Source organism: Caretta caretta, chromosome 23 (assembly GCF_965140235.1).
Source record: "Caretta caretta isolate rCarCar2 chromosome 23, rCarCar1.hap1, whole genome shotgun sequence".
In the NCBI taxonomy this organism is placed as follows: Eukaryota; Metazoa; Chordata; order Testudines; family Cheloniidae; genus Caretta; species Caretta caretta.
In genome coordinates, this window is record NC_134228.1 from 2056444 (window position 1) to 2081363 (window position 24920).

General features: G+C 52.0%; 1 protein-coding gene across 1 annotated transcript; it reads right to left on the reverse strand.

The window, feature by feature from the left end:
- Nucleotides 1–4546: 4546 nt before the first annotated feature.
- On the reverse strand, nt 4547–23803 carry CRX (cone-rod homeobox). Its single transcript, XM_048832798.2, has 5 exons — nt 23734–23803; nt 19150–19207; nt 12284–12480; nt 8098–8249; nt 4547–6313 (listed from the first exon to the last, which is right to left on the reverse strand). The coding sequence occupies exons 3-5, from the start codon at nt 12378–12380 to the stop codon at nt 5690–5692; spliced, it is 873 nt and encodes a 290-aa protein (XP_048688755.1). The 5' UTR covers nt 12381–12480; nt 19150–19207; nt 23734–23803; the 3' UTR covers nt 4547–5689.
- Nucleotides 23804–24920: the final 1117 nt, after the last annotated feature.

The window sequence follows — 24920 nt, forward strand, 5'->3', positions numbered from 1 at the left end:
CGTCCCCACGGGCCCCTGGAGCAACCAGGAGATGTTCCCCGAGCTTATTTGACCGAAGACCCTCAGCCCTGACCAGGAGCCACCACTGTCAGCCCAGCCCAGGCTCCCCACTTCCCAGCCCTGCCGGTGCCCCTCACTCCCGACCCGCAGCCCCCTGCCAGCCCAGCCCTGGGGGCCCCCTCAGCTCTGCCGGTGCCCCTCACTCCCAACCCACAGCCCCCTGCCAGCCCAGCCCTGGGCTCCCCCCCGCCCCCAGCTCTGTCGGTGCCCCTCACTCCCAACCCGCAGCCCCTGCTAGCCCAGCCCTGGGGGCCCCCTCAGCTCTGCCGGTGCCCCTCACTCCCGACCCACAGCCCCCTACCAGCCCAGCTCTGGGGGCCCCCTCAGCTCTGCCGGTGCCCCTCACTCCCGACCCGCAGCCCCCTGCCAGCCCAGCCCTGGGGGCCCCCTCAGCTCTGCCGGTGCCCCTCACTCCCAACCCACAGCCCCTGCCAGCCCAGCCCTGGGCTCCCTCCCGCCCCCAGCTCTGTCGGTGCCCCTCACTCCCAACCCGCAGCCCCCTGCCAGCCCAGCCCTGGGGGCCCCCTCAGCTCTGCCGGTGCCCCTCACTCCCGACCCACAGCCCCCTGCCAGCCCAGCCCTGGGCTCCCTCCCGCCCCCAGCTCTGTCGGTGCCCCTCACTCCCAACCCGCAGCCCCCTGCCAGCCCAGCCCTGGGGGCCCCCTCAGCTCTGCCGGTGCCCCTCACTCCCGACCCACAGCCCCCTACCAGCCCAGCCCTGGGCTCCCCCCCGCTCCCAGCTCTGTCGGTGCCCCTCACTCCCAACCCGCAGCCCCTGCTAGCCCAGCCCTTGGCCCCCCCAGCCCTGTCGGTGCCCCTCACTCCCAACCCGCAGCCCCTGCTAGCCCAGCCCTGGGGGGCCCCCTCAGCTCTGCCGGTGCCCCTCACTCCCAACCCACAGCCCCTGCTACCCCAGCCCTGGGCCCCCCCAGCCCTGCCGGTGCCCCTCACTCCCGACCCGCAGCCCCCTGCCAGCCCAGCCCTGGGCTCCCTCCAGCCCCCAGCTCTGTCGGTGCCCCTCACTCCCAACCCGCAGCCCCTGCTACCCCAGCCCTGGGCCCCCCCAGCCCTGCCAGTGCCTCTCACTCCCGACCCGCAGCCCCCTGCCCCCAGCTCTGTCGGTGCCCCTCACTCCCAACCCGCAGCCCCTGCTAGCCCAGCCCTGGGCCCCCCCATCCCTGCCGGTGCCCCTCACTCCCAACCCACAGCCCCTGCTACCCCAGCCCTGGGCCCCCCCAGCCCTGCCAGTGCCTCTCACTCCCGACCCGCAGCCCCCTGCCCCCAGCTCTGTCGGTGCCCCTCACTCCCAACCCGCAGCCCCTGCTAGCCCAGCCCTGGGCCCCCCCAGCCCTGCCGGTGCCCCTCACTCCCGACCCGCAGCCCCTGCTACCCCAGCCCTGGGCCCCCCCAGCCCTGCCGGTGCCCCTCACTCCCGACCCACAGCCCCCTGCCAGCCCAGCCCTGGGCTCCCTCCCGCCCCCAGCTCTGTCGGTGCCCCTCACTCTCAACCCGCAGCCCCCTGCCAGCCCAGCCCAGCCCTGGGGGACCCCCCAGCCCTGCCAGTGCCCCTCACTCCCGACCCACAGCCCCCTGCCAGCCCAACCCTGGGGCCCCCTCAGCTCTGCCAGTGCCCCTCACTCCCAACCCGCAGCCCCTGCTAGCCCAGCCCTGGGGGGCCCCCTCAGCTCTGCCGGTGCCCCTCACTCCCGACCCGCAGCCCCCTGCCAGCCCAGCCCTGGGCTCCCCCCCGCCCCTAGCTCTGTCGGTGCCCCTCGCTCCCGACCGCAGGCCCCTGCCAGCCCGGCCCTGGGCTCCCCAGCAGCTCTGCCGGTGCCTCTCAATCCTGCCCTACCCCCTTACCTCTATTAGAGCCCTCACCTGAGTGAAGTGACCCAGCTGCGTGAGCATTTTGCAGGCTCGGGGCTAAAATTAGCAACGGCAAGAACCAAAAAAGCCAGCCCAGAACTCCGGGTTCTTTGCACTTTTTTTATTTTTTAAATCTTTAAACCACCAAAAACTGGGGGCTGGTACAGGAACCAGCCTCTCGCTAAATCAAGAATAAATATCAAGTCCTCAAAAATAGTTCGCATTGAAATTCTGTTTCTCCTACAGACACTGGAGTTTGACACCTAACAAAACTAGTCTAAAACCCCCCTCTACGTCAAGTTACAAAATAGCTTTTTTGTTTTTAAGCCAGTACTTTAGTGCACACAAAAAACAATCAAACTCTTTGCAGATATTTATTGTCTCGGCTTGCTTTGCTTTTCTTTTCTTTTTAATGTTTTTTGCCCCCGTTTCTTTAAAAACAAAACGACTGGAGCAAACCTATGGCTAGAAAAAAGCAAAAAATAAAACATTTCCACAGATAGAGGCGTGAAAATAAAACCAGCTAGTCGTAGGCGGTGGAGACGTGACCTCCTAATGCCGAGGGATGTGGCAACGTTAGCAGCTAGGCCATTCGTTGCTCCTTTGCAAAGGGAAGAGTGGCAGAAATGAGGTATTCAGCCAAAAAATAAATTAAAACAGCCTTTGTCTGTGAAGGTGGAAACGGGGCTCGTCGTGGCGGCTCGCGGGAAAACAAAGAACTACAGAATTGCCCGAAACGAAACTCACAACCTGTCGGGGTTTATTTACATGCCAAAATTCTAAATGCGGCCGTGCAGTTCCACAGCGCCCCGACTCTTGTCTAGTCCGATTCCCCGCTGCAAAGTGCGACCAGAGCCGGAGCGTTTTGCATGGGTGAAAATGATTGCATGGAGACGTTCGGGCCCCACAGTGAGCTGTAAGGTGGCTGGTTTCAATGCAAACCCCTGGCAAGGAGAATCAATCTGGGGCAGCAGACGTGCAAGGCGAGGTGGCTTCTGATGTTAGAACCGTCCCCAGAGCAAACGGCCACTCCAGTTCAGATCTCTAGGAGCCGACACCAGCTGGATCTCAGTGGCGCTGCCTCAGACAGAGACGGAGCTGAACCCGAATCCGCTACATCTTTGGGGGAGTTTCTATGCAGCCAGCTTTGGAAAAGGGGAGCAGTCAAAGGGGTCTGGTTAGAAAAGAAAAAGCTGGGTTCTCCATAGTCTTGCACCCACTAGTGCGGAACAGGTGTGGACGAGAATCCTTCCGATCCGGTTTCATGCCTCTTCCACACTAGTGTAAATGCGTGTGCAAGGCAATGGGGAAACTGGGCCTCAAAGCATCACCAATTCTCCCTTCTCCCCCAACACACTTTTAAACACAGCCAAAGGTGGGGGGCAGGGGGAAGCTCCATGTGAATGCAACGGCGTCAGGACCTCAGGTGGTCCACCCTGCAATTCCATTCTGAGCTGCCGGGCTCTGACCCCTGCCCCACAACTGGGCTGGAAACCAGGATGATTCAGGGAAAGCGGCTGAACATTCGACAGCTGGGATCCGTGCCGAGTTTCCCCACCTCCTGGCTAGTCACCATCTCAGCTCTCCTCCCTGCACAAGCCAGAGGACCCGATCCTGTCCCCATCCCGGGGAGTTTTGCCACCGGGGTGCGAGAGCAGCAGGAGCCGAACCCAGTTTGACTGCATCCCTTTCTGGCCCCAAGCCGACAAGCCCATGGGGCCTGTGCGAATGGCTTTCAGGATCGGGGCCCCCATTGGGTGGGAAGTTGTGCTTTGTGCCTGGATGTTGCCTCAGACCCCCCAAGGTATTTCAGCACCTAACTCCCATGGAAGAGCGATTTTTCCAGCCCTGCAAAGAGCCCAAAGGCCTGGTCGCTTGCGACGGGCGGCACCGAGGCCGCAGCATTCGAAATCAGCATGTTCTGGGGGATTTTGGGGGGTCGAACAGATGAACAATAAACAGAAAAAATGCCCCCCAGGTCGGAGCCCGGAACAGCCAGGGCAGTTTGCTGAGCGTTTGGCCCAGGCCATACACCGGTCAGTCTCCTGGGAGAGCGCGAGGCAGGGGAGCCCTCAAAGCATAAGCATTTGTCGTCACTTTCAAGTTAACCCCCTCCCCAAATAATGGGTTTTGCACCCAAAATATCCAGGGGGGAGAGGAAATGGAGGTTAGAATAAAACACCACCCTGCAAACAGCCAGGCAGGCCTTGACCCTGGCTCGCGCCGCTGGCCTCTCAGCATAGATCTCTCCCCTCCAACTCGCTAAGTGCGACCAGGTCCCTTGCCCCGCTTCATGCCCCGGGTTGCTTGCTTGAGACAGGGGTGTGGCCTGGCCACGGACCCATTCCGGGGTGGGTCAGCCCAGCAGCTCTGCGACACGGGTTGAGGTGCTGGAGGGGGACCCCAGGGAGAGTTTGTGTCCAGACGCCTCTACCGAGAGCCCCCGGTACGGCCACGCCACTCCAATCCTGGCTCCACATAGCAGAGGGAGCCTGAAGACTCAGGATTTACATGGAGGGAGTGGGTCTAGACAAATGCTCTCTAAATTCTCAATTCCCACCCCCCACAGCCAGGAGGCCTCATTTCCCCCCCCCCCCCCCCGCATATATTTTTACTGGTGCTCTGCATTGTTCCTTTGACCCAGCAACGTCTCAGCTTCCAGCATTAAAGGCTCCCATCCCGAACCCGCCGCTGAAACGCAGCCACCTCTGGGCCAGAGCTCAGCTGCGGGCGCCCCAGCTGGGCAGACCCTCTCTCTGGCAGGATGTGGCCGGCGAGGTCTCCACCCAGAGGAGACGGGACCTCAGTTCCGGATGACTGGACTGTGGGCAGCTGAACCTGGAGCCGGTTCAATCCCGACGCTCCCTAAGCCGTCCTCGCTGGGCTGTGACCTTGGCACACGCCCTTCGCCCTGGCCCTCAGCTTTGCCAAGCACAGAGCTGTCCATCCACAGATCCCATGGCCCCATGCAAATGGAGGGCACGACAGAAGGGGAAACCGAGGCACGGGGTGGAACATCTGACACCCAATCATTGGCTGAGCTGGAAATAAAGCTGAGGAGAACTGACTCCCGGTCCCCACTTCTCTAAACCTCGCTCCCCTCCCAACACCGGAAAAAGAACCCAGGAGTCCTGGCAGCACATGCCTGGACCTAACTCCTCCACCTCACACCCTATTTCTTTCCACCCTTCACTTCCTTTGCTCAGACCCCCCCACCCGCCCCCTTTGAAGGATCAGGCCAGGGCTAGGGAGAAACCTGCCAGGGGCGGGGGGCTACTTCCCACCCAGAACCAGCCGTGCCACTTCCCAGCTCCACCCCTACAGATCCGGGTGCCACGTGGTGGGGGTGGCACAGACTGTGGGGGCTGCCACGCCCGCCAGCCCCCGCCCCAAGGAAATCAGCAGGGCGGGATCCCGGCTGAGATTCCTCGACAGATTTCGTGTCCGGGGCTCAGGCGGAAAAAAAACCCGAGGCACCGCCCGGCGCGAGGGGCCCATGTGGCCACGCCGGGTGGGGTCCTCAGCCCCCGAACAACCAAGCAGGGCAAGTTTCCAAGGAAGGGCAAACCCCCCGTGATGCCGGGCAAGGGGGAGTCCCCCCTCAGTCAGATCCCCGATGCTGGTTGCAATCTCAGTCTGGCGACGGACGTGGGTCGGAGGCCAGGCGGCTCGAGAAGGTGGCAGCGGGGAGGGGAGAGATGGGCCTTCGGGGTGGGGGGGGAAGCATGGACAGGGAGTGTCTCCCTGGCTGCCTCCTGCCACTTCACAAGACCTGGAACTTCCAGGAGCTCTGATCTTTGTAATCCAAGCAGTCCGCGGCGTTGAAATTGAGTTTCCAAGAGGCCGTCTGATCCTTGTAGTCTAAGCAATCCACCGAGCCAAAGCTGAGCCCGGCCGTGCCGTAGCCCTGGCTGGACAGGGAGGCCGGAGACTGGCTGAGGTGGCTGCCCATGGCCGGGGCGGCGATGGGGCTCAGGGCAGCGCCGGGGGCGGAGAGCTGCGGGTGCATGGGCGAGAGGTAGGAGCCGCAGTCCAGGCCGGGGAAGTAGGCGGAGGAGCCGGCGTAGCTCTGGGGGTAGCCGGTGGCCTGGGTGTAGGTCATGGGGTAGGCGGCGGAGCGCTGCATGCATGGGGTGGCCGAGGAGGCCAGGGGGTCGGGGATGGGGGAGATGGAGGCCGGGCTCCAGATGGAGACGGTGGCGCTGGCCGTGGAACTGGGGGTGCCCGAAGCGCCGGCGGGTGGGGGGCTGTACTGGCCGTTGGTGCTGGTTTCCGAGCTGGTCTCCCGGGCCGGCGAGCTCTTCTTCTTGGCCGGGCGCGCCTTGGCCTGGCCACTGCTCTGCTGCTGTTGCTGGCGGCATTTGGCCCGTCGGTTCTTGAACCAAACCTGCCGGGGGGGGGGGGAGGGATGAGCCACAGCGCCCAGGGGGGTCCGTTTCCCCTGGCCGTGGCCCGGCTGCAACAGCCGCTGGCGTCCATCTCCGCCCCCTCCCGCTGGATCGGGGGGGTCGCAAAGCGCCCGTCTCGCCCTCCCCTCCTAGGGCTGGTCTCTAGCCATTGAGCCCCCCGGATGACTGTACTCGGAGGGGGGGGGTGATTATCCTGCCCCTTCTCTCGGAGGATCTCAAAGCCCCAGAACTAGGGCAGAACAGAGCCAGCTGTTGTTAGTATTATCCCCAGAGCAGATAGGGAAACTGAGGCTGCAGGGGGAGCCTCTAGAATAATCCCATAATATCGGGACCTCTGAGAGTGTCGAGCACGGGGGATTTCCTGGCAGGAGCAGGGTAGAACTCAGCTGCTCCTCATCCAAAAGAGACACACACACACACACGTGCGCGCACAGCTCACTGCCTTACACCCAGCCTCGAATTTGTCCTCCCCCCGACCTGGTGATGTCTCTCTCCTGTTCTTAGCCCTTTGCCGTCATTTCGGGGGGTGAACTTGCCCCATGAACATCTCCCGAGAAACCCGGACCGTTTCCTGCAGGACGCAGACGGAGGGCGGCCAATTATCGGGAGATCTCGCATGGCAAATTTAAAAAGAGTCCAAATTTTACTGATTTCTAACTTTTAAAAATGGCATGATTTCTAAGCCAACTCTCGGGATTTGTTAACACTCAGGGTTGGCGATGTGGTAGGACGTGCTGGGCAGCTGTTGAGCTGGCTCTGAGCTCCGGGCAGCTAGGCTCTGTCTACATGGGAAAGCAAAACCGACTGAGCCTAAACCGGTTTATTTAACCCAACGCCAAAGGCAGGGCGCACGCTCCAGTACAACCGAGTCTGCCGGGGGCGCTATTTGACCGATATAGTTGTACCAGTCCGACCCCTCGTGTGGAGGCAGTTTCACTGGGATGAAAGCGTCTTAAGCTGGGGGTCACCCACTTTGTAGCTTCTGTCAGTCAAGCGTATTGCACCCCACAGGGGCTGTTGGCAGGGAGTGGGCGGGGGGCACAACAGGGGTCGCTCTTCCAGGCAGTCAGTGCTGGCACCAATGCCCCAGCGCAGCACTAGGGGGCGCTGTGCTGCAGGGAGTGGGGTGGGGGGTCAGGAGGGGGCGCTCTCCCCTCCCAGGCTGGTCTGGCCCCAATGCCATCTTCCAGCAGAGACAAACGCTGCAGCCCGGCCTCCCGAGGCCACGTTGCAAAGAGTCCAGCTGTTTACTCAGGCGCCCAGCTGGGATAACCACATTCATCCTCCCAAAGCCCCTGGCAGCTTCCCTGGACTTTAGCTCCTACCCAGCCCTGCAAGGTTCACAGCACAGCCCCCTGGCTCCTCTCCAGAGGTGGCCGCCTTTCTGGGCTGGGCAAACACCCGCTCTTGATATCACATGCATTGGGTTACATTTGTGGGGTCCCACAGGGGATGTAAAATCCTGTTCCACCTCCATTGCAAGCTAGGATTTCCCCAGAGGCTGCTGGGAGCTGCACACAGAACTCAAACCTGCTCCCAAACCCCAGCACGCTGCTAAAGGAGAATCCCCATCGGCTGTCAGCAGTATAGGGCTTATGACACCAAGGTGAGCAGTTCCAATTCCACTCAGCAGAGGGCAGCGGCCAGCCATGTGTGCTCACACATACACACTTTCCAGCAGGAGGCAGCAGTACATACACACACGCATGTGTACACACACACAACCGTCTGGCCAGGGGTCAGTCCAGGCTCCCATCCTCACCTGCACCCGGGACTCCGGCAGGTTGATCTTGAGCGCTACCTCCTCCCGCATGAAGATGTCGGGGTAGCGGGTCTTAGCGAAGAGCGCCTCCAGAATGTCCAGCTGGGCCCGCGTGAAGGTCGTCCGCTCGCGCCGCTGCTTCCGTGGGGTGGCTGTGGGGGGAGAGGAGATGGTTACGGCTGCTGCTCTCAGGGTGGGACGGACAAGCCGGGGGGGGGTTGTCCCCGGAGTGGGGAGCTGCGGGAGCAGCAATCAGGGCTGTCCCCCAGGCATCTGCTTCTCCCTGCCCTTCGGTGACCCCCCTCCAGGGCACGGTGGGGGGCAAGCGGCTTGTTCCACTGCATTACCGTAGGTTTCAGAGGAACAGCCGTGTTAGTCTGTATTCGCAAAAAGAAAAGGAGTACTTGTGGCACCTTAGAGACTAACCAATTTATTTGAGCATGAGCTTTCGTGAGCTACAGCTCACTTCATCAGAAGTGAGCTGTAGCTCACGAAAGCTCATGCTCAAATAAATTGGTTAGTCTCTAAGGTGCCACAAGTACTCCTTTTCTTTTTGCATTACCGTAATACACCTAATAAATAACGTACAGCATCTAGCGCCAGGGGGCCTGGCCCACAACTGGGGCGCCAAGGCGCTACCATAATACACCAGCCAAATAATCATAATCATTCAGCCCTGGGTGTCTGGGCCACTCCACAGCTCCGAGCAATTTGTTACCAGAGAAAGAGATCTTGGCTAAGGCAAAGGCATTTGTAGCTCAGAAGGCAGGAGAGTCTAGTGGTCAGACCACCAGGCTCAGGATCAGTGACCTTGGAGGAACTGGGCCGTTGTCGCTGTGTGCCTCGGTTTCCCACCCGCCCAGTGGAGAGGAGGGCTCCGCCCATAGCATGGCAGGAGGAGGGCGGGCTGTTATTTTGGTGCGTTTGTTTCAGCATTATGTGGGGTGGGTGGGTCTCGAAAATCCTCCCCAGAAAACCCAGTGTGTGATTTACGGAACAGGCCCTCTAGGGCTTGGCCGGGTTGGATTACAGACTGCGAGGGGTTCGGATGCTCCGAGGGGGGTGAGAGGAGCCGGGCAGAGCTGCCCATGTCTGTCAGTGTGAAGGCCCCAGCAGCCTTTCCCGCAGCTCTGGCCTGCAGGTCAGCCCTTTCCGGTGCAGTCGTTGGCCTGGCTGCATGGAGAGCGGGGCCAGAGGGTGCAAGCAGGGGGCTGTGGAGATGCCAGAGGGACCCTGGCAGCCGGGGAGGTGATTTAAATTGGCCATTCGGCTTTCGTTTGCACAAGTTGCCATGTGGCCGTTTGCACCAGGGCAAAGTGAGGGCAAAATGCCACCACGACAGGGTCACCCTCATTGCACTGGGGCACGTGGGTGTGTAAGGGGCAATGCACAGGGGAATGAGACCCTTTAGTGCAGCTACACCTGATTCACACCCGTTGCAGTGGAGAGTCAGAGCCCGTGGAGAGTGAGACCATGGGGTTTTAATGACTAGTGACTTTAGACCCCTCCTCATTTTGAGTCTCCACCTGCCCTTCGGGGCGGACGGGGGTGGGGGTGATTAGCACTGTGTGAAAATCAGATCTCTTTGAGGAGCCTCAGGTATGGGCCGTCCAATCCCAAGTCACTTTTGAAACTCATGACTGTGTGGCCACGCATCGCACGTGACGCACACCCAGACTGCTCGGGGTGCGTGTGCATTGGGGACGCGTGGTCGAGATTAGAGGAACCCTGCACTAGGTCACACGTTTGCTCAGCATTTCTCCTGCGTCTGTGCTTAGAGCTGGGGGATCCTACAGCGGGGTCCGGCTCAAAGCCAGGAACCCAGAAATCCCCCGCAATGTTGGGCTGAGCTTGGATCTCAACTTTCTCGTCAGCTCCATCTCTGAGAAACGCAGTCAGCTTCTCAGTTTGCGACTTGTGCCGTCCTCTGCACCTGGGCACCGCTGAGTGTAATGAGCTAGAATGAGAGCCATTTGCACCCACATCGCACGAGTGTAAAGGTCTGTGGACAAGGGGCCTGGGAATGGCGAAGCTGGCTTGTCTCTCGCCAGCGGTTTAGCCTCTAAGGGGTTCTCAGGCCAAATTATAATAGCGTTAGGGAAACCAAATAACTATGCACATAGACACGTCCAAATCATTACAATTTATTTATTGCTAGCTAGTGAGTCTGCTGTGACAAGTGATATTAACAAACATACAAGTACCTCTTGTCACAGCAGACTTACTCAGCCCTACCAGGCCTGGGGACAAAGTAAGCCCTGGGGGAGGGCCAGGGGAGATGGGGGTGCAGTGCAGGGGAGGAGGCAGCGAGGGCTGGAGCCTGAAGCCTGGGGCCAGAGCCCAAAGTCCCGTAGCTGGAGGATGGGGCCCGAGAATGGGGCCCGAGAATGGAGCCCGAAGCCATATGGCCGGACCTCGGGGCCTGCTGACAGCCAGCCAGTGCCGGAGCCCGAAGCCCCGCAGCCAGAGCCTGTCGCCCCCAAGCTGAGCCCCACTGCCCCTGGGAAGGTGGGGAACTCACTGGCTGCCTGATTTTCCAGCCTTGTGCCCCACATGACTCCAGGGGGCCCCAGCGACCAACACCAAGGTGGTGCATCCAGGAGCAACAGAGAGGGGTGGGGGTGCTACTTTGCAGGCCAGCGTTCTGAGTTTCAATGAGGGGGACATGACTGCAGGGAGAGCAGAAACCCACTGATTGCAAATTCCCACAAGCAACCCTCGGGCTCTTAGGTGACCTCTCTCAAAGTATCTCTGAATGATATTCTATGACTCAAACCCCAGTCTCTTCTAGGTGACTATTTCACTCTGACAACTGGTTTATTCCGCTCACTTTAATAGTCATAATGATAAGGTAAAATAAATGAATCACAGAGAGTGGGTGAAATAAGCCTAACTCATTTGCTTTGCTCACTCTATAATAATTGGTTTATTTCACTCACTCTCTAGAATAGAACAGGAGGACTTGTGGCACCTTAGAGACTAACCAATTTATTAGAGCATGAGCTTTCGTGAGCTACAGCTCACTTCATCGGATGCATTCAGTGGAAAATACAGGGGGGAGATTTATATACACAGAGAACATGAAACAATGGGTGTTACCCTACACACTGTAAGGAGAGTGATCACTTAAGGTGAGCTATTACCAGCAAGAGAGTGGGGGGCGGGACCTTTTGTAGTGATAATCAAGCTTATGCTCAAATAAATTGGTTAGTCTCTAAGGTGCCACAAGTACTCCTGTTCTTTTTGCGAATACAGACTAACCCGGCTGCTACTCTGAAACCTGTCTCTAGAATAGCTGGCTGATCTCAGTCGCTGTAGAATAACCGGGCTGGCTGACTCGTTCAGCGTCATGGTAACTGGTTTATTTAGCTGTATTTACAATAATAACCAACTGATTTTGCTTTCTTCCTCTAGAATTATTACACCACCTGTTTGCTTTTTCCAGTGCCTAGAGAATAACTAGTCTACTGCACACGCTCAGGATAAAGCTCAGGACAATGCTAACATCTCACTGAGGATCATGGATTTCTTTGATGTGTGAAGTAATTGTAACTGGCGTATTTCACTCACTCAATTGAACAGAAACTGGTGTCTTCAGCTCTGTACGATAAGAACCAAGGTCACTTGCTCGCTATGTAATGGTAACTAACTTATTTCAGGTTTCAGAGTAACAGCCGTGTTAGTCTGTATTTGCAAAAAGAAAAGGAGGACTTGTGGGACCTTAGAGACTAACCAATGTATTTGAGCCTAAGCTTTCATGGGCTAAAACCCACTTCATCGGATGCATGGAGTGGAAAATACAGTAGGAAGATATAGATATCTATATACTGCATGCATGCAATGAAGTGGGTTTTGGCCCATGAAAGCTTATGATCAAATAAATTTGTTAGTCTCTAAGGTGCCACAAGTACTCCTCGTTCTTTTAACTTATTTCACTCTCTCTACAATAATTAGTTTCTTTTCCCCAGCAACCACAACAGGGTGACCGGATGTCCCGATATTTGGGACTTTGTCTTGTATAGGATTCTATGACTCCCCACCAATTTTTCACACTGCTCTCTGCTCACCCTAACCCACAACCCACTCCACAGAAATTGACAGCTCTGAAATTGACAGTAGGTTCTTCTGTGGCCTCCATGACCCTAGTCTCCGAGCGCCCATGGAGGAATCGCGGAAAGGCACTTACTTGGGTATCCCACGGCGGAGTGGAGCAGGTCCATGCCCGGTCCCGCTAGGGTTAACCCATTGACTGCATAATGAGGCTGCTTCATATAGGACATCATGCTCAGGAACTGGCGATCCCGAAGGGGCTCCTTCTCGTCTCACCCACCCCGGAGGACTGGGACGCTAGGTTATTCCAATCCGCTCAGCTGCCCAGGCTCGCTGCAGAGTGGAGAGAGGAAAAGACACACCCAGAAATTGTGGGCACCCTCCTCTAAAAGTGGCCAGGGGGAGCTGAGGTAAGGGCTCCTCCAATGGTGAGAAGACAGCACCGGGACTTCACACCTTCAGGGGACCAGGGTTGAAGGAGACTGGTTAACCCTTTAATCCACACTTCCCTTCCAATTAACTCAATCAAGCCCAGCAAACCTCCCTGCCCTCCCCCACGCTGTTGCGTTGTTCCTCTGCATGGATAGCAGACACACACCCAGCTCAGGGCATGGGGCAGGAGAAGGGGCTGGCTACGGGCTAGAGCAGGGGTCGGCAACCTTTCAGAAGCGGTGGGCCAAGTCTTCATTTATTCACTCTAATTTAAGGTTTTGCGTGCCAGTCATACATTTTAACGTTTTTAGAAGGTCTCTTTCTATAAGTCTTTAATATAGATCTAAACTATTGTTGTATGTAAAGTAAATAAGGTTTTTAAAAATGTTTAAGAAGCTTCATTTAAAATTATATTAAAATGCAGAGCCCCCCGGACTGGTGGCCAGGACCCGGGCAGTGTGAGTGACGCCTTTGGCACGCGTGCCATAGGTTGCCTACCCCGGGCTAGAGATACAAAGCAGCGTCCCCGGAAAGGCGCGGGAAGAGGCCTCCCTGCCCCATTGCAACATCAGTCCATACCGCACCAGTTAAGTCGACCCCTATAAGAAAGAAGCTCTCCGGTCAGTTTCCATTACAGTAGGGTGGGAACTTCTGTACAGTCCAGTTCCTGGGAGGTGTAAAGCACAGATCTGCTGACGAAGTGTGGGGGGAAGCATGGGGGCAGATTGGGGTTTTGGCTATTTGTACCAGGCCGGATCCTCAGCTGGTGTGAGATTCGCTCGTTAACACCAGCTGAGGGTCTAGAATGGGGATGCAGCTGTTCCGATTTATGCCAGCTGTGTGTCTGGACCCAGGATCATCAGGGCCTCCAGAGCACAGGCTAGTGAAGAAATGTACAAAGTCAGAAGACCAGGGTTTTGCTAACGGAATAATTTAATGTGGTCAGCTGACCGGACCAAGACCCTGTGGGATGGGACCAGTTCTCTAGGGGACAGGGCCCTGGATGGAGATGCTGAAAACCTGGTTCTAGTCCCAGCTCTGCCAGTGAACTGATGTGTAAGTCACTGCCCCAGTTAGTGCCTCAGTTTCCCCTCCCACTCCTTGTCTATTGCGATTGTCAGCTTTTTGGGGCAGGGATTGTCTATCACTCTTTGTGCAGTAACCTGCATGACGGGGCGCTGATTTCGCTTGGGGTCTGGGCAGCGCCCGACACGACGGGGCCCTGATCTTGGTCGCGGTCTGGGCAGCGCCTGGCACGACAGGGCCCTGATCTTGGTCTGGGCCTTTTAGGGGCCAGCATAATACAAATAAATCAGTTCCATGCCAGAAAACCCTCGGGCAATCAATCTAAGAAGAGCTCTCCCTGAAAGGCAGCTGTTGCCAGGCTATAGACAAGGCCCCACTATCGCTGGCCTTCCCTTAGAAAATATAGCCAATATATCCCATCCTGGCCCACCCCACGTTAATTTCCCCCCAAGAGGTAACAACTTTGGGAGACCTCGTGGGGCTGAGCATTTTAGAGTCATCTGCTCGGAGCAGATCTGATCACAGCAATGCTGTGTAGGCGGTTTTGGTCTAATTCCTTACCCATCACTGTCACGGACACAGCGTGAGGGTGCGAGCACTTAGTGCAAACGGCTCACGATTGTTTGAGCACTGACCAGCGGCTGAAAACGAGGAGGCTGTTTTGCTAGTGTAGACGAGAACTTGCTTTCTTGTTTCCTTTTGCCTTAACTAGCTGCTGTCGTCTGAGCCATTCCATACCCAGACGGATTCAGGAAAGGAGAGGAAAACCGTGCCACCCCTGCCACCTCCTCTGTCTGTGCCATTCCAACTCCCTCCAGGGGAACACGAGAATTCGTGCCAGGCCAAGCCACATTGTATTGCGTTCATTCCGGTTAATAACAGGGCTGGTGACGAGCACGGCCCAGAAAACGCTCATAAATCACGAACGAATTCAACACCTTTTCTTGGCCGGGTCTAGAACTAGAGCCCAGATAAATGGGTTTCAACAGGCAAAACCAAATGAAATAAAACAAAATTAGCCCTGGCGAGGCTGCCTTCACCAGGCGGGGAGGTTCCCCTTGAGTTTGCCTGCTGGGAAGTTTCCATAGGAGGGGAGCCATTTAACAGGATCCACCCCCTTTCTCCTTCCAGCTTCCTACATTTTGTGGATTCGGCTCAATCAGGGTCCAGAGCTCAGCTGGACTTGAAAAGTCAAAACACATCCCAGATTTTCCCTTCTTTCTGGTTTGGATCGGGGGGAGGGGGGGTGTCTATAAAAGGCCCACAGGGGAAGATCTCTGAGAGCAGAGGACTCTTTCATCTAGCAGATAAAGACAAAATGAAATCCCGGGCTTCATTCGTACAGAATCTGGCGCAATGGGGCCTGGGCCACGGTGCTATCATAATATACCTAAAGCAATAAAAACGTACAGTGCCCGGCACAATAGGGGCCTGGCCCATGCCTGGGGTGCCTATGTGTTACCATAATGCACCTCATAGAAACAAAAATGTACAGCGCCTGGCACAGCGGCGGTCTGGCCCATGCCTGGGGCCCCAAGGGCTATCACAATAAAGATACGATGGCTGAAAGTTGTCTAGAAACAAGGGACACCTTTTAACAGCAAGAGCAGTTAACCTACAATAGCCAAGCCCCAGCCTTCAAAATATCAGGCATCAGGCTCCAAAAAAACCGAAACAAGTTACAAAAAGATTGGCTTAAGAAATCACGAAATCTTCAAAGCCCCACAGGATGTGGGGGCCTTTTTGTTTCATTTTCTGGGGTGGGAGCCTTTGCAGGTCATGTTTACAGGCTGTTCTCTGGAGCCCTGCAAGCTAGAAACAAAACCCGCAAGCCGAATTCCCATCATCACGGAAAAATCACCTCATTCCCGGGGTGGAGTTTTTAAGGGAAGCGCCTGCTACTGCAGATTGGCCACGCTGGGACACCCTCCCAAGCGACTGGGGGGATTTTCCTTAGAACCTTAGAATCGAGCTGGGGTGTCTTTCTAAAAGACGCGCACCAGTTATGGAGTCTGGTGTGGGAATTGCTGCTTGAATTTCTCGGATCGGGGAAGCGTAGGTCACAAGATCTTAATGAAAAGGAGGACTTGTGGCACCTCACTTCATCGGATGCTGTAGCTCACGAAAGCTCATGCTCAAATAAATTTGTTAGTCTCTAAGGTGCCACAAGTCCTCCTGTTCTTTTTGCGAATACAGACTAACCCGGCTGCTACTCTGAAAAAATATCTTAATAGTTCCTTCTGGCCTTAAAACCTATTCCTCAGAATAAATCCCGAAATGCCACCACGATGGAGCTTTATTCATCTGGGGGCTGCTATTTTTGCCTTGCGCCAGGATTTCTGGCCTGTGCTGATTTTGCATCTCTTAATGGAGCTGCTGGGTGGGGACAGTGGGATCCAGCTAATTCCTTATTCTCTCCATGAAAACAAACTGTGGGTAAAGTAACAAAATAATGAGGGTTGAACCAAACTTCCTCCTAAAACAGCCCCTTGATTGCAATTTGCCATCCTCAGTCATTAGCTGCCTTGCATGGTAAGTTTCTGAGGGCACTTGTAAACAAGTGGAGGATTGGGGAGAGCGGGGGATGAACTGATAGACTCACAGTTAGCAACTCATTTGCACCTTACTAAGCAGCCTTCGGCTTCTAATGCTGCATGTTGACTCTGGAGTGAAGTCTGTAAACAGGGCATTGATGAATTTTTGCACTTCCAGATTTGATCAGAGGAAAAACAAGTCTGAGCAAAAAACCAAAACCAAACAACTAAAACCAAACAAAAAAATCCCACCACAAATACATCAAAAATAGAGCCCATTAGAGGAGGGAAATCCAGAAAGAGCCTTTTAGAACAAATTGATGTATTAAGGGGAAAACTCTTTGGATCACTTGATATTTCCCTGCTCTATTCATTCCCTCTGGGGCACCTGGCATCAGACAGGACACTGGGCTAGATGGACCTTTGGTCTGACCCAGTGTGGCCATTCTTATGTTCTTAAAATGCATTGGAATGTATTTTCAAGAACAAATTTTTTTTTCCTTTTGGCCGACAAACGTACGGTAAAATTTGTAAAACGTCTAAATGATAGAGGAATTTAAAGTACAATTTTTCAAAAGGGCCCCCAAAGTCAAAGTCATTTGGGTGCTATTGAAAATGTGATCCTGAGTTATGAATTATCATTATTACCTAGTTCTTATATAGCACTTTTCATCAGTAGCTCTCAAATCTGAAATGACAGCGAGCTAAGGTGATTCTGTTAATAAATTTTCCCCCAAACAGAACCAGTTTAAATGCCCATGTTTTTTCTTCCAAACCTTTTATACAAATAATTCTGGTGATTTCGCTGACAAGTCAACAAAATCCACTTTAACTAAAACCACTAGAGATAGATAATCTGGGAAAGCACTGAGATCGATTTAAAATAATGGATTTTGCAGAATGGCCAGGCAGGGGCAAAGAAAACATGTTTTTGAGTGTTGAAAAAACGCTTTAAATAGCTCAAAGCATTTGAAAGTGGTTTTGATGATTTTGCAAAACCTGTATGAATTACATTCAGATCTTTTCTTCTTAGTTCATAAAGAGATTTGCGAAATCAAGTTTTCCTCTTTGTGGGGATAATCGGTTATTTTACCAAAAGGAATAATTGAATAAAAGACATTTTAGCAGTGTTGTGTCTGAAATGTTTTGGTAGCATTTAGCTTGTTTCTGGCACAAAACAAGCCATGAATCGCTGAAGAATTGAAGAATGCCACAATTTGATCCCAAAATGTATGAATGTATTTTTCTCTCTAGAGATATATCACAATGTATATATATTTATATATAGACACATTATTATTATTTTATTATTTTTATTATTAGAAAATCATCAGTTTTGTTTATGTTAAATATACATATTGAAATATACTCACTGGAATTCTATAATTATTATTTAAATGAAAAAAGCAAGATGCATGCCTCCTTTGTTAGGAAGCAAACATAGTAACTGAGCTGAACTTAGAATATTGTTACAAATCATTGCAAGGCAATTGCGTGCAACCAATATTCTGATCATTCTTTCCCCTTCTCTCAGTTAATTAATAGGAATTTAGATAAATCACATCTCCCTGAGAGTTTAAAGTTAGACCTTAAAACAAAATAATAAAGATTTAGTTCTGAAGAGCTTTTTATGCATCATTTTTCGTTTGCGTTTTATGTATTGAAGGTAACTTAACAATTAGAAGGGACTTTGTTAAGGCTAATGGTGATGACTTAAAACCTGAGTTGGAATGAAACCGACAACATTATTCCTGGTTTGATCCATTTCTGAAGGCAGGTTACCACCTTTGAACGTAGTTCTTTTAGGGTGTTGATCATAGCAAAACAAAAGAGAAATATTTTTTCCCCTCTTCTCTAGATCCAGGTTTTATACCGAATCATTTTGCACTGGCTATTGCTTTCGCATGTTGAAAAGGAATGTAACTGCTTTCTAGAGCGGTATCCAACCTTAATATTTTTGATGAAATTTGTCAGTAAGCCATTTTGTAACGAAACTTATATTATTGTCAACTTCTTAGGCTGAGTGAAATATACAAATGGACCCACAACTCGGCTGTGGTGATGACTGGCCAAATTTTCTTCCAGTTCAGTGTGATCCGTTGACAGTGGGGCAAATTGTGGGTTTAAGCCTGGGCTGTGCGAATATGACAAATCACCCTACAAAAAGTTCTTTGGTCTCTTATCACTCAGTACAAAACCTTGGCCCCTTCACACTGACTTTATTATTATCACTTTGTCATTATAATTATAGGAACAACTTTGTTTAAGATCCTTTTAAAAAACCTGACTCAATTTCCATGAATCAGATGTTTGAATCTGTAGGGGAAAAAAATCACAACTTCATTTTCAATTGGTTCTAAAAACATCCCAGGTTTTGGTGCCACTTTAAGCCATCTTGTCCACAGCCAGGTTACAATCTTTGCAACAGGAAAAAGCAAAGATTAAATTCCAGTTTGTTTAAAAAAGTGTGCAAAAGCATGAATAGTACAGGTTTACAACCCTCTCCATTTAAAACAACCCCAGCCCTAGAGACTGCGGCATGGCTGCTACCTATGCGGGTGGCTTTAAAAGAAAATCTGTCCCTGTGGATATATTTTGTGAAACTCATTTGACTTAAGATTCCAGCGTACAAACAAAATATAAGGGAAAATTCTAATCTAAACTGATTTCCTGCTGAGAATTTATAAAAGAAAGTTAAGAAATAAGAATAAACCAAAGAAGAATGCCTTGTTTTAGATCTATCCTGTTGGCTGGAAGAAATAAGCAAGATTTGCACGTTTGCGGCAGTTGTGTCGTTTTCTTTTTGAACTGTCCTTACCTTGGTAATCCCAAGAAAGAAAGTTTTGGGGTTTTCTTTGGGGATTTAATTCTTGCCCCAGCAAGGCTAGTGAGCAGAGGGCTCGAATGGCATAGCAGCAAAGTCACCTCTGGCATTGGAAGTCGAGGTGTGCAAATTCTGCTTTGGAGGCAGAAAAAAATTCCTACCCGTCTTTACCAAAGGTCTTCTTACCTTTTTGCCCAAGCAAATGTCCTTCCAAAGGGTCCAGACTGAACAGTGCTGGGAGGTGCTGGAAGAAAACATAACAGAGACCGGTTTGCTGCTGGATCACCAGAAGAGGATGTGCAAATCTTTAGCAAACCCATGCCACGCCACCCCCCAAAAAAGCAGCAAGAAAGAGCAAAATGTGTTAAAAGGATAACTTGAGAAGAGATAGAGGAGTCGAGCTGTATAATCTGCAATAAAAAGAGAAGCTTAACCTGAATCAGAGAGCAGATTTAGAGCGGTCGCAGTAGATTCAGCAGACTTTTCCTCTCCCTGTCTCTCTGTGCTTTCAGATCTGAAGATTTGGGATTTTCTCCTCTAAGCCCCAGGAGTGGGGGCGGGGGGGGGGAAGAGTGTTTGCTCAAAACAATTTTGTGTGTAAGCTACGTCCATTCTCAGCTGTTGCCTTAAGGATCTCACATGATAGGAATTATAACAACAGACCTCTTGCAGATTAATATCCGGGGGAATTGTTTTTCTCAGATGGCTCTGGAGGTCTTTGCTCTCCTTCTGGAGGGAGAACATGGCAAAGGAGAAGGTCCATGTCTGGAATGGGGAGCTGCCTTTTAAAGTTTCACTTTGGCTTGAAATTGACTTTGATCAAGATGGGTGTATGTTGGGGTAGCTTGTGAGCAAAAATAGCAGTCAGAAAGTATAGATCGCAGCTGTGTTGGATTTTAATTCATCTAATTCATTTTCCAATTTCAATAGGTGGAACTTTAGAAAAAGAACGAGAAGACACCGTACTGTAGCAGCAGGCTAATATTTTGTGTGGAAAATGTCAAATCTCGTAGGAATGCTCCTCGTTAGTTAATCATACACAGAAACCTTTGCGGATTAGGGCCTAATAATTCAAAAAACGATAACCCAAATCTATTGCTTTTAAAAGACCACAAATCTAGGCATGAAAGATAAGCCTCACGTTTCAAAGAAAGATACAAAACAATCTTGTGTTTATTTTTAAAACCAGCAAGCTAATATTTGAGGTTACTTGGATTAAAAAACATTTAACAGAGAGAAATAACATATTCGCAGAAAGAACACTCATTTTTGTTACATTCAGGCTAATGCAGTTTGCATAAAAGTGCTTCGGTAGCAATCAACCTTCGAAGTATTATTTCATTTCTGCATTCTTCCCTCTAATATTTAAAGCAGTGTCAATTTAAAAAAAAAAAAACTAGAGTACTAAAAAAACAAAAATTCTGGTTTAAAAAGTTTGTACTGCTTTCAGGGAAGGAAGATCTCTTTGCAATCTATAGGCACCACTTTTAACCAAGCCACTGCGTGCCTCTAGAGAGGAACCAATATTCATATTTGAATTGTGTCTCTAATCACAAAGATCCAAACAGCTACAAGCAGAAGAGACCAGCTCCTTTCTGCAGAGCTGTGCATCCTCAAAGAAGATAGGATCCTTCCCCCCCTCCTCCTCTTCCCCCTTCTCCAATCTCTTTTCTTTATATATACATATAAACAAATAACCAAATGAAAACACTCTGCAAAGGCAGCAAAATGAGAGATTGTAGGAGATTAACAATCTTTTGAGCAAGCTGATGAGACTAGAGACAAGGTCCAAAAATTTCATTCAAGAGCGCTCGGATTGCTCGGCTGAAATTACTCTCCTAAGAAGCTTAGAGGCAAAAATAAAATTCAGGGAGAAAGTTGGATTCATTTCCATACAGTTCAGTACCCGAGAGAGAGAATACCTTGCTTTCCCCACTTTCTTCCCCTTATTTTATCTGCAAACCGAGGGGGGTTGCAGCACATTAAGTTTTCACTTTGCAGCTAAGAAAATGCAAAGGCCAAAGAGCGTTCAAGGGTGGCGTGCCTATCCTGTAGAAGTTTAGTTGTTATGTCGGAGTTTTACTAGCAACCAAGGGCCTTGTGGCATCAGGCGCATGTTGAAAGAGATAGTCCCTGCCCGAGAAACTTACAAGATAAGGGTAAGTTTCAGAGGAACAGCCATGTTAGTCTGTATTCGCAAAAAGAAAAGGAGTACTTGTGGCACCTTAGAGACTAACGAATTTATTTGAGCATGAGCTTTCGTGAGCTACAGCTCACTTCATCAGATAAGGGTAAGAGGCCAGACAATAGGTGGAGACAGAAGTGAGCTGTAGCTCACGAAAGCTTTAGGCCGAGTGCTGTCATCTCTTTGTTACCTTGTGCTTTGTCGGTCTGTCACCACCTAAAAAGAAAAGGAGGACTTGTCGCACCTTAGAGACTAACCAATTTATATCTCTAAGGTGCCACAAGTCCTCCTTTTCTTTTTGCGAATACAGACTAACACGGCTGTTACTCTGAAACCTTTCAGAGGAACAGCCGTGTTAGTCTGTATTTGCAAAAAGAAAAGGAGTACTTGTGGCACCTTAGAGACTAACCAATTTATTTGAGCATGAAGTTTCACACCATTTCCAAAAGTTTCCAACTTCCTTTGTCTTTAACTTTGCTTCTAGTCTTTAGCTTCTTGTAATCATTGGCCTTTCACCAGGGGATTTTTATAAGTGTAATGTGTGCGTTTGTAAATTGTGTAATACAAAGAATTGATTTCCATTTTAAACCCCTTGTATTATACAGCATGAAATGTTTAAGGTTAGGTAGCAAATGGTGACGCTAGCATGAGAAGTGGACGTATTCGGAACCGTTTGTTTGGTTACGCTGGTTTTTTCAAGGCAGATTTTAAATTGTTTAATAAAATGTTAATAGAAAAAAAGGTAGCTGCACAATAAAATAAAGAGGAAACTGGAGATTGACTTTGCACCCTGACAACACAACTTTCTCGGGGGAGCCAGACTGTGAGCCAAGCGGCTTCCACAGAATCATTTGTTTGTTTTTCCATTTGATGTTTGAGAACTTTTGGATTAAAAGGACCAGAAACCCATCCACTTGGTAGATGTCTTAAGACCCTTGGCAGAGACTCACTCATCCTGTCCCTTGTCCAGTCATTTACCCTGTGTCACAGTCTGCCTGTGACTGCAAACGCCTGCCCAAGGCCTTGTGTCCTTGCAAACATCCCCGCTCCCCCCCCCCCCCCCGCCGCCCCAGTGCACTCTATAAAGACCAGAACGAAAGAGAATTCGATCTGTGAGAAATTTCAGTGCAGCCGCACTTTTAAATCTAAAGATTTAAATCCATTATCACCCAATTGATTGGTTCTAAAGTAAAGTTTCACAGAATACTGGCTTGGTAGTTTCAAAGTAAAATATGCTCTAGATCAGTGGTGATGGGTGGGTGGGGGTGGAGGCAATGGGGGCCAGGGGCGATATGGGGGAACCCGACCGCCTGAGCCCCAGGACAGGCCCGAAGACCCGGGGCCAGTGCCCAAAGCCTGAGCCTCACTGCTCCCAGGAAGGTAGGTCAGGAACCCATTGGCCACCTGCCACATGCTCCCCCGGCATCGTGCCCCACATGTCTCCAGGGGAGGCGCAGGGTGACTCCTGCTGGCGGCCCCAGCAACCAACACCCAGGCGGCACATCCAGGAGCAACAGGAAGGAGAGAGGCTGCAGCTTTGTGCCCCGTGGCTGCAAGAGAAGCCGCTGGTAGCCGCATTTGAGAAATGCTGCATAATCTATCATTAATAGAAATACTATCATTAAGATCTAAGATCTATCATTAATAGAAATACTCCATGCAGAGATAGTCCTTGTACACCTGCTCCTGTCCCTCATTCGACACACGGACGGTGCTGTCCTACAACGAGTCGGAACGCCGGGGTAGAAACATCTGTTTTGTCTACACAGGGTAATCTAGTCTCCTGTTCCAGTCTGAAATGCTACACATTACTGTCGGGTTGTTTTTCCAAAGCCAATCAATTTGAATGATGAAAATCGCTCGCTATTCAGAACGGCACCCAGAGGAAGAAACAAATATTGAATTTCTCCTGGCGGCGCAGATTCCTAGAACTCTTTGTCACCTGTTCTTGCAAAAAGAACTCGGAAAGACACCAGCATCCCAGCACACGCGCTCGGTTCATCTCCAAGCCCAGTGTGGTTTTAACGCCAACCGTTATGTTATTCGTGGTTGGTTTCCTAATTACCAGTCAAGTCCCCCTCTGAAATTATAAGACAGATGCCCCTTCTCCATTGCCCAGTGGCACAAAACCAGCTCCAGAGACAGCACAAATAACTAAGTGTCTGATGGTCACGTCACGCAATAGTTCTTCGCTTCCCATTTTAAAACTCAATCCCAACAATTGACCCAACCCAGACCGATCCTCTGCTCCACATGCCAGCGTACATTTCACACCCAGCTCGCCACCAGCATCTACCAATAAATTCCCATCATCTGCGTCCCTCCAAAAAAAGAACCACCTCAAAACATTTGGAGGAAGAACTGGACCCGTGCAGGCCTTCCCCAGTCCAACGGCACTTGAATTAAGCGCGCTAAAGCCAGACGAGTGGCATTACGAATGTAAAGACTTTAAATCATTAGATATAATTTTATCAAGAGCGCTAAACCCCCCCACCCTGCCCTAAATCTGGATCAGTGGCAAATAATCATACCTCCCCGTCGCACACAATAAAAAGACTAGCTGATCTCTCTTGCTAGCAACTCACCTGGGTGTGCCGACTCCAGGAGGCGAAGACTTTGAGGAGGGGGAGGAAGAGAGAGAGAGCGAGAGAGGGGGGGAAAGGAATAGAAGAGGAAGAGGCCACCTACATGTGGAAGATTTAAGTAAGGGAGGCTGTGATGTCAGCTGTCATTGTCTATATTTCACCCCTTAATCCTGGGCGGGTGGCAGGGAAGGGGGTCGGAGGTGGACTCAAGCGAGGTGACTTTGGGGAAGACAGTCCACCCGGCTGGCAGTGAGTAGCTAATCCGCGGCCGAAATGCCAGACGCAATTAAACGTGATCCCCCGGGACGAAAGGGGGTCTCTCCGCAAGCCCAGTGGGTGGCATGGACGGGGAGAGGGGCAGCTGCTTGGGTGGCAGAGCCAGTCACCCTGAGAACCTCCCAGGCAATCAGGACCCAAGTCTCAGTTTCCCCCCAACCTCGTGGGATCATTTAGAGCCAGCTCTGGCCTGTGTCCTGACCTCATTCCCCTCCCAGAGCTGGGCATGGAACCCAGGAGTCCTGGCTCCCAGCCCCCCACTACGCTGGGACTCAGAACTCTGGGGTTCTCTGCCACAGACCTGCTGTGGCATCTCACTGCAACTCTTTGGGCCCCAGTTTCCCCTCCCACCCTTTGTGTGGGCACGCAGCACAATGGGGACCCCCTGGTGCTACCGTAATTCCATTAATAGGATCATCCTACAAACTACGCTTGGGGCCAGTACCTGTGTTTTGGACGCTGTCCCTGCCCCAAGGCGGCAGGGAGACCTTGAGAGTTTGTGTTCCCAGCCAGGATCCTTCTTGGGAGGGACCCGATTCAGGACAGAACAGACTCACGTGCTATGCTCTGCTGGAGTCAATGGGGCTAGGGTGTGTCCCTGGATTGGAGCGTATGCTGTGATTTCTCTCTTGCACTTCCCCAGTAGCTCTGCACCCCTATCTCTCTTCAGAACCCTCCATGTCCTGTTCCTTGAAGCAGGGGGCTCCCAGGGCTCCAGACCCCCAGGGAGGCTGGGTTCTTCATCTGGGAGCAGCTCACTGCCCCATCTCTGTTCATCCCCAGCCCCCCTCTCCCGGCCCCTGGCTAGTCACACCACACGGCCCAGCCACAGGGAGCGACCCCTATAACTGCCGAGCCTGCCCCAGAGGGAAAACTGGGGCTAGATCTATCACTACAGACCCCCACAATAG